At 44.4% G+C, this 10,036-nt stretch overlaps 1 protein-coding gene across 1 annotated transcript; it reads right to left on the bottom strand.

Annotated features, from left to right (window-relative positions):
* Positions 1 to 1,236: 1,236 nt before the first annotated feature.
* Positions 1,237 to 8,413, bottom strand: grsf1 (G-rich RNA sequence binding factor 1). Its single transcript, XM_040154727.1, has 10 exons — positions 7,991 to 8,413; positions 6,218 to 6,362; positions 5,901 to 6,056; positions 4,370 to 4,504; positions 3,492 to 3,630; positions 3,150 to 3,286; positions 2,855 to 2,940; positions 2,610 to 2,745; positions 1,710 to 1,761; positions 1,237 to 1,327 (listed from the first exon to the last, which is right to left on the bottom strand). The coding sequence occupies exons 1-10, from the start codon at positions 8,213 to 8,215 to the stop codon at positions 1,324 to 1,326; spliced, it is 1,215 nt and encodes a 404-aa protein (XP_040010661.1). The 5' UTR covers positions 8,216 to 8,413; the 3' UTR covers positions 1,237 to 1,323.
* Between the last annotated feature and the right edge of the window lie 1,623 nt (positions 8,414 to 10,036).

Below are 10,036 nucleotides of genomic sequence, written 5' to 3'. Positions count from 1 at the left end.
AGAATTGGAGGCTGAGCAAAATCAGTCTTTCTTGTCAAAGCTAATTAACGTGAGATGGAAATGCTTCTTAGATCCACAATAAACTTTTATTAAATTTTACCGGTGTACGACTCCGGATTATTTCACCTCTGTGCAGCATCCTGATGAGTCCTTATAACTGAATTTCAGATAATCCTGAGGTCCTCCTCCGTAAGCAAAACCAAAAATGAAAAGCCCTTTTCAGAAAGAATCTCAGAGCAAATTTTTCAGTGTGCAGGATGTGATGTCTTTATTCCTTTGAATTTTTGTGTACACGAGCGAAGTTTTCAGTTTTAAAAAACACAAGCTGTGTTGTTAAAAAGAGGGTATCTGTTAAAACTCAACAACTTAACAAAATACTGTATATCCCCCTGAATTTTCACCAGCCAAAGAAGATGTTGGTCTGTGGTCATTTTAATAGGAGACTTTCTCAAACCTGAAATCGTTTTTCAATGATTAGCTGAAGCCCGGATGAAATCCTCAGCTCAGTTGTTTGCTTGATAAATGAAAGTGATACTGTTACGGCGCCAATATCAGGTTTCAGATTCGAGGGTGAGAGTCTCCACCATTCAGTATCACATTACAAGAATTATTTAAACTCTCAGTCCTCGTTTTCACTCAGCTACAGCGCAGTGAAAACGTCGATTTATTAGTCTTATGGCTGCTGATAATACAGAGTAAAACGGGGGCAGAGAAGGAGAGGTCGCATTAAGGGACAAGGACGAACTGAAGTTTTAAACAAGGACATTTAACTCAGTCCAATTCAACCTGGCACTATGTCTTCAGCTATTTTTTCCTCACTGGTGACATAGGTACTCTCTTTTTCCTTTATATATTTCCTCTTTCTGGTCCTTATTTTTCACCCTAGCCTTTTAGCGCAACCTTAAGGTTACACCACAGTGCACTTCACTGAACTGTTTACTTCCTGGAACATTTTCTTTTTATAACATGTAGGTTAAACTATTCTCAGCAACTGGTTTGACAAAGTTAACATGAGAAATTATTTGAATGTTCCAGTTTCTAAGTGACTCCTCTTCCTCACATTATCTGCTGTGTCTTTGTATAAAGTTTGACACTGTGTGGACATCGGATTATAGGCTTATTACAAAACTGCATTATGTGCCACATTTTAAGTGTTTTGGTAAAGTCACTCGGAATAATCGATATTTACAATCGATTCTATAAATCACCCTGTTTAAATGAAGACAGGTCAGGTTGTTTCTTTGACACCAGGAATGTTTATTGTTCGATATCCACTCCAGGCCGGAGAATAAATACAATAGTCCTTTGCGTGTGCGTCAGCATTCACCTGTGAGAGAAAATACGACGTGTTAAATCACATCTGGAGGGGAGTGAAAAAGTAACCTCAGCGAGGTCTCTCCTGTTTAAGAGAGCGAGGTTTTAAAACTGAATATAATTTTACAAAAGGAAAGCAGCACAGAGACTGCAGGGTGTTATTCTTTGTCCCTCAAAAAAAGAAAAAGCTGGAAGTTCTCAGCTGGTGGGTCACAGTGATCCAGCTGAGAGAAACCAGTGCACCCACTAAACCCTCTTTAAGAGATGTGGAACGCCGTCTCCTATGTGACTTCTTTAAAAGTGTGTTTAAAGTTACCTCACAATTGTGGGTCTGTTAAGTGTATTTATCTTGGTAAGAAGCCAGAACTCCCTGGATCTAACTCAGTGTTTCTCACCTCCCATCAGAGCCTGGTACAGAGTTCAGGAATAACTCCATGTATCTTTCTCCTGAAAAACAGACGGTTCAAATGTTGAGTCCAATTCTCTCAGCATTGACTGTTATATATATACAATTGTTATTCTGTAACACATTCAACAGCAGTATAATAATTCGTTTCTCAAGACTGGCTGCTGGGGGAAAGTAATGCCCTGCTCCAGAGATCTGCTGACAGCCAATCTTGAGCATTCGATCCATTAAATGTCTCATTTACTGACATTTACTTTCAGTTTACTTGAGATGACCGACATACAGTGAGTTTAAACCACTCAGAGTGAAAAGCTCAACCAAGGCTGCACAACATTTTCAATTTGTCATTCAAGGAATCTAAAATGTCTGTGAACCGAAACGGGACCTGCACCTGAATGGACATGGTAGGAAACGTCTATCTTTGGTGAGCGTGTAACTCCAGTCGGGAATGTTAAGGCTTCAGTGACGACCACTCGCTTTGGGCCGTTCATTTCTCTCATGTTGTTGTGTTGTGTATATTTGCCAGCTGCAGAGAAAATGCCATCAATTCTAAGACGATTCAGAGTTTGTCTGTGCGCCTGTCATTTAACTGGCGGCCAAAACCAGGGATCGTACGGGAGCGGAAACCTGACCCTCTTGGCCGTAGTTTCGACGACAACAGAAAACTGGGAGTACGGGTTTATTGTGGAAAACAAAAGGCTGCATAAGTACAAACATCCTGACAGGTAAATATCTGTCAACATAGGAGCAGTTTCATACTCAGGTACCCGATCCGAGCTGTTCTCTTTTGAATATAAACATAAAACTTAATGTACAAAGAAATTGAGATCAGCGTCAGAGGAAAGATCCTTCCGCCTGCATCAGCCGGTGCCCGGTGTTGAAGTCTCACCTATGTGCATTTTGTCTCTGGACATGGCGGCCACGGCGTCCTGGTGGCAGCTGAAGTAAACGTCGGCCTCGCCGCTCGGCATCCCGTCAGGACCACATTCAATCAGGATCTTAGACACCACCAGAGGAGAGAAGAACTGCGGGAGATAAAAACAGGCACATGGTCAAATCGTGTCCAACTGTCCCCCGGTGCAACAGCACGACCGGCTTCAACGCCTCACTGCGTTCCTCATCTTTATTTTTTACCTTCACGATGTCTTCTCCGGACACCTGGAAAGGAAGACCTCTCATATGGATGTAATGGAGCGACGCGGCTGAGCTCTGGGGGGACCCTGGCGGAGCGGAGACGTCAGTTTACACCACGACGAACAGTTTTTTAAGTGGCTAGAAATGTGCTCATTTGTTCACGGAGAGTAAAAATGGCCGTTATCTTAAAGATCCCTTCACTTGACCCCAGTGCACCAACCTAGTTGGGCTCTCGTCAAAATAAACCCCTCTTTCTTCTAAAAGCTTGGTGTACTGAGCTGTAAAATCCCCTCACCACTTCTGGGGCTGGACTGTGAGGCGGAGGCAGTCCTGTCCGCCGGCTGGGGGCCGGTCTGAGGGGGAGCCGACCTCGGCCTCCTCCTCCAACTAGAATGAATCTCGTCACTTCTGCTGGGAAACACCTCGATGTATCTGCGAACATTGCAGACGGCAGGGGATGAGCAGCAAATGGAGAACAGATGCTAGTAAAATGTATTTAAAGAGATCAGCTACTTGAGCCCCTCAGAGGATTACGCTGGAATTTGCACAGTAACGTTTGCGTCTTTCTGCTGTCCAGACACACATTTTGTGCAGGATTACGAAGCCGGTACAGGCCCTGTTATCTGCAGCGTCCTACCGGTTTCCGATGACCTCTCTGTCTCTCTGCAGAGCTTCGTCGGCTGCTTCCTGGGAGGAAAACTGCACAAAGGCCTCCCCAGACTTTCGTCCTCTGTGGTCTGTGACGATGGTGATCCCATTCTCCATTATATCCAAACCTGCAAATTAAAAGCACGATTCTGAGCTTTACTTTTCCTATCAAAACATTTTTTAAAGCTTATTGTGGCTCTTTTTTTTTTAAATAAGGGTTTTTAAGTAACCCACAGTGACCAAAGGGGTAAGATTTGTAAAAATGTCAATACGACTTTTCTTCTTCTATGGTAACTCAAAAGTACAACAAACAATAAAATGACATTTTTACAGCAGACAAAAGAAGAATAAAATTTTTTTTTTTTTTTTAAAAAGGTGGTACGGTAGATCCGCAGGCTGAGCAGTGAAATCATAAAATCTGCTTTTGTGTGCAAGTTCTTTGTCTCGGAGTCTGAAATGTGCCACTGGAATAATTATACAATTTTGTTTTTATCATTAAAGAATGATTTGATCATTTAAAAACAGAAATTGTAAACTGATAAATGAAATTTACATTTAAATTATCCATTAAAATGTTTTAAACGTTTATCCATTAAATGTTTCAACTATTAACTTTTACTTGTAATTCAATGTAATTTAATTTTCCTCTTAACGATCCTATTCATTTATCTGCCTTTTAAAATCACAATTGACTCTTAATAGGAAACTGCAAAAGAAGCTTGACAAAAGCAGCCGCAGCTGTTTAGGATGAGTGAAATTATTCAGCAACACACGGTTTGTCAGACAGTGTCACAGTTCAGCGGTGTAACAGAACGTACCCAGTGCTTCCACTAGATCCCGGGGTGGAAGAAGTTTGAGGCGGTTTACCTGAGAAAAAGTGGACGATGTCGGCCTCGACGCAGGTGAAGGGGAGGCCCCTGAGCCGCACCACCCGTTTGTCAGCTGGGGCCTGGATGGCCTTCTTCAGGATGACTTCAGCGTCACTGTTCGTCACTTCGTACACTGCAAACACACAGAGCAGGACGTGCGCATTTGCCTCGATCATTTAAATGGAAAACGGGTTGCCCTTTATTGACTGTGCATTCATTGCTCTGTCGTGGCTGACGTCCAGTTTAAAAAGTTTTTGGTCGCACTAGAAGACTGTTGGATTGGCGAGCAGCTGTTTCGGGAGTTTGTCGCTTGTCGCTTAACCTGTTAAACCCGTGAGACGCTTTGGCCTTTGCAGCGCTACTTTAGGCGTTTTGGTCTGGACTCAACCTTCACGCAACCTTGACAAACTTTATTTTATCTGAAAGTCTCCCGATTCTATCTGTTCAATGCATTATAGGATTTCACTGCGACCTACAAGAAGCCGAGTTAGGACTAGCTGATCCTGGTGGGACAGTGTCAGACATTGGTCTTGGCCATAGAAGCTAAAACTGGTGAATCACTAGATGTTGATGTGGCTTTTCCTCAGAATGAAGAATAAAAACAAAACTGAACAAAACAAAAAAACACAGGCCTACAACTTAAAGTCTAGCTACGTTTGTCAGCTCTTTCAGGGAGATTTCTGTAAAACCCAGTGTTAAACCATTATGCAGTCGGTGGCTTCTGCGGAACCAACCACACATCAAAAACAAACAAACAAAAACAAAACAAAACAAAAAACTCCAGTACTTCCTTTTCCATCATAAAAATTAACTCTGAACAGAAACCGAGCCACTGCCTGGAAAAATACAGGCGTTACTAGTATCACTGACGATGACTCTACCGGGACCCCGACACTGAAGCAGCGACTCAGTTCTACACAACCACACAGTCGTAGCGGAAACTGCCGCGCGACCCTGGGTATGTAGGCCTTTCCTTTCTTTTATTCTGTTTTGATGTTTGATGCATCTGTTTACATCATTTCTATTTCTCCTTTTTCTCATTTTGACTTGAAGCACGTGTATTGTTATATAATTATTTTTATCCATTCATCATGGATGCAACTAACAAATATTTTAATTATCAATTAATCTGCGGATTATTCTCTCGGTGAATCGATTCGTTGTTTTGTCTAGAAAATGTCAGAAAACAGTGAAAGACGTCGGTCATAATTTCCGACAGCCCCGAGGCGACAATCCTCGAACGTCACTTGTTTGTCTGACCAGCAGCACAAAGCACAAAGATATTCGGTTTCCTATCATTGTATCACCAAAAAAATTAAAACGATAAATAAAGCATCAAATCCTGACATTTGAGAAGCTGGAACCAGCAAATGTTGGCAACAACAACAACAACAACAAAAAGACAAAAACTAATCGATAGCTGCAGATGAATTTTCCGTGGACGGACTAATGGTGTAAATTTTCAGCTCTATTTGAACTCAAGCTTGCGTTACAGATGCACCAATGCGTGCAAACGCTTTCGGGCCAACCTTCGACGTATCGCGGGCCGAGGTACTGTCGGTGCTTCTCCAGGGCTTTGCTGACGTCCGCCTCGTGCTCCATCTCGATGAAGGCTCGTCCCGACGGCCTCCCCAGTCTGTCTGTGGTGAGGTGGACCCCCTTCACCCCGTCACGGATCCTGCACTCTGAAGCACAGCGCGTCTTATCAGGACAACGGCCTCAGACACAGCGTCATTTTTCTTTTTTTTTTAAAGTAAGAAGACAATATCAATATGGATGATTTATCGGTCGATAATCCCGAACTTTTTTCGTCTGATTTTTACAGGATGGCATGAGAAAGTCTCACCGGAGAAGAACTGCAGGAGGTCCTGAGCCGAGCAAGACCACGGGAGACCTTTCACCTGCACGATGTACACCTCCTTCTTCTCTGGTTCCGAGTCCGACCGGTAGGCCGGCAGAGGTGGGTATTCATCCTCACAAGGTCCTGGAGCCTGGAGGACAAGGTGTGAAATACGACCGTTCAGCCACGGGACTGCCTGAAGCTTCCATTGGCCGTTTGGCCGCCAATCGACAAACTGAAGTCACCTGTAGTTGTGTACTGTCCTCGTGTGATCAAAGATGGTCTTCCACGGAGGCGCGCACTGTTTAACCGCTTAACTCATTTGTTGATTGTACACTCACCGAGCACTCTTATTAGGAACACCTGTACACCTGCCTATTCCTGCGGTTATCCAGCCGGCCAATCGCAGTTCAGTGCAATAAAATCCTGCAGATACAGGTCAGGAGGTTCAGTTAATGTTCACATCGGACATCAGAATGGGGGCAAAAAAAAGTGATCTCAGTGACTCGGACTGTGGCGTGACTGTTGGCGCCAGACGGGCTGGTCTGAGTGTCTCTGAAACAGAGGATCCCCCGGGATTTTCAGCAGTTCTGCTGAACAGAAACTGCCTTGTTGACGCGAGGGGTCGGAGGGGAACGGCCAGACTGGCTGGAGCTGACAGCAGAAGGCCACGCTAACTCAGATCACCGCCCTTTACAACTGTGGGGAGCCGAAAGGCCTCTGAGAAAAGCACGACACGTCGAAACCTTGAGGCAGATGGGCTACGGCAAGACCAGGGTCGGGTTCCACTCCCGTCAGCCCGGAACTGAGGTCTGAGGCTGCCGTGGGACCAGGCTCACCAGAACTGGGCAGTTGAAGACTGGAAATACTGCAGCCTGGTCTGATGAATCTGGATTTCTGCTGAGGTACGTGGACGGTAGGCATGAACAGCAAGAGTCCATGGACCCAACCTGCCTTGTGCCAACAGTCCGAGCTGGCAGTGGTGGTCTAATGGTTTGGGGAACGGTTTCTTGGCTCACTTTGGGCCCCTTAATACCAATCGATCATGGTTTGAATGCCACAGTCTATCTCAGTGTTGTTGCTGACCACGTGCTTCCCCTTGTGGCCCCAGTTTACCATCTTCTCATGGCCGCTTCCCACTGGTTTCGTGAACACGACCGTGAGTTCAGTGGACTTCGGCGGCCTCCCCGGTCTCCGGTCCTGAATCCAGCGGAACTACCTCTGGGATGTGGCAGGACGGGAGATCGGCAGCACCGAGGCGCAGCTGACAGACCTGCAGAAATGACGCGACGCAGTCGTGTCAGCACGGAGAGGAGAGTCTGCTCTTGAGGAATCCAGGACTTGAAGAACTGAGGCTGTTCTGAGAGCGGAGGGGGGACCTCCCCAGTATTAGTGTGGGGTTCCTAATAAAGTGCTCAGTGAGTGTATTCTGTGTTAATAACCAGAGTTTTCAAAGCGGCTAATATCTAAAAGTTATCAAGTAAATGTAATGGAGTAAAGAGTATTATAATCCCACCTTAAATGTAGTGCAGCAGAAGTAGAGAGTAGCATTCAATACAAGTACTCAAAGTAAAAGTACCTCAACACTTAGTTACTTTCCACCACTGCTGATCGAGCAGGATGTAGTTTGGAACCTCACTTCTAACAAAGCCAGTACATCCCACACGTCTAGTCCGCTCATTACGCTCCTCGCTTCTCGCTTCTCCCCCGGTTGCCAGGTGACGCGGTCCGTACCCGGCCAGCGCTCAGCACCCACCGCCTCACCTGTCTGCGACTCACCTTGGTGCAGAGGCCGAGCTGGCTGGGTCCCGCCGCGGACAGGGGCCGGCAGAGTCTCGGCACGCGGGCGGCCCGGGCCGCCGACGCCCACGTTCGCCGCTGGACGACGCCGCAGCTGCCCGCCAGCGCGCCGCCTCTCGCTGCGACGCCCGTCGCTAACGCCGCCTGCCGGGCCGCGACACACCGCCGCAGCAGAAACAGCAGCGACCTGCTGTTACAGGACATCGTGGGTCAGCTACCGCCTCGGGGCAGCGGTCTCCGGGGCTGAAACGGGCGGATATCTGCGCGGCCCGGGGTTGGCGTGTCTCTGAATCCCGCCCGTTAGTTTAGCAGGCTGCCGGTTGAGCATGAGGTCAGGAAGCCGACTGTCTCACGTGGGTCAGTCAAGGGCAGAGTGTTGACGGTACCGTGAAGGCGGAAGCGGTCGCCCTTCGACGTCCGGTTTCCGCTTTTCAGAATAAAGGCCGAAACATTAAACAATCACAAACGGGATAAAGATATGAATAAAGTTTCAAAGTCTTAAACTCAAGGACAACGTTCTTCCTGTTAAATTTACATCGAGATCTGATTAGGTTGGCTCAGTTATTATAAAAGATGTGGAATTTAAAAAAACATTAAATTAAAGAAAATATATTATAAATGTATAAATTATGTATGTATAAGTAATACACTTCTACTTCTCTCAGTTTTCTCAGACAGATATTATGATATAATAGATATGATGGATATAAAAACTAAAAAATTGAAAATTAGTTAAATAATCTATAGCTCCAGGTCTGCTATCATTAACTCAAACACAACCACTTTTAGAAAAAATTCAGGCAAAAAAGTGTTTAAAAGCCTAAGTTTGCTTTTTGCATTATTATTATTATTATTAGTTAGTAGTATGTATATATATATATATATATATATATATATATATATATATATATATGTATATATATATATATATATATATATATATATAAGCTACTCGAAAAATATGCATACAACACCCCTATAAAATGCACATCAACATATTCAACTTCTCCTGATTGGTCCAATTACTTAATTTTAATTTTAAGGCTACACAGGATGCGATGTTGATGCTAACTCCTGCAAACTTGACAATAATGTGCCCCCCAAGTACTTCCTCTCTCTCTCTCTCTCTCTCTCTCTCTCTCTCTCTCTCTCTCTCTCTCTCTCTCTCTCTCTCTCTATAACGCTGCTGCTGGTAATGTTTCATGTACGCTGCCATCTAGAGGTCAGGATGCCATAAAACCCTCACTGTAATCTTATGAGTCATGGCAATGAAACGATTTTCCTTCCTCCAGCTCATCCAGTCACACGGGGGGGGCTTTAATTCAGGTTTTGAGGCCTTTACAGCACAGAGATGTTTATCAGGAGAAAACTAATTTAGATACTGCTGAGCCCCCTGACTCTGAATGTTGTCTCCCACCATATGAATGGTATTACACACCAAACGGCCTCGAAGACAAAAACTGCCAATTTATAAGTTAGTCTTGGTTTCTGCTGCAGCAGGACAGCGTTTAATTAGGTGTGATTCTGAATAGATAAGATAAAATGAAATTTGAATTATGTCCACGGCGGAAAAAGGGTGATTACAATAGGATAAAATGGGATATTTTACAGAGAGGAATGTGAAATTTGTTTGTGCAGTGCTTCTGCGGCCGGAATGAGAAGTGAAAGTGGTTTGATAGTCAAACTCCGAACTGCTGCATTTTATTAAATTTTACATATCTGGTCAAACACATTGTTTAAGGGGAATACTCTGTCATACTCTGAGATATTTCCCTGATTTCAGAGACGTTTACCCACATTGTCTTTGTATGAAAAATGTTCGCGCAGCAACTAATGATTATTTTCATTAACGGTTACTCTGCCAGTTGTTTTCTTAATTTATCATTTTGTCCACAAAATATCAGAAAATTGGAGAAAATATCCATCATAATTTCTCAGACCCCAGGATGAAATGCTCTGAGGTCTTGTTTTACATACTAACATAGAGAAAAGCAGAAAATACAAACATTTAAGAAGCTGGTACCA

Source organism: Xiphias gladius, chromosome 19 (genome assembly GCF_016859285.1).
Source record: "Xiphias gladius isolate SHS-SW01 ecotype Sanya breed wild chromosome 19, ASM1685928v1, whole genome shotgun sequence".
In the NCBI taxonomy this organism is placed as follows: Eukaryota; Metazoa; Chordata; class Actinopteri; order Istiophoriformes; family Xiphiidae; genus Xiphias; species Xiphias gladius.
Note: the sequence above shows the minus strand (reverse complement) of the source record. Positions and strands in the feature narration are given on the sequence as shown.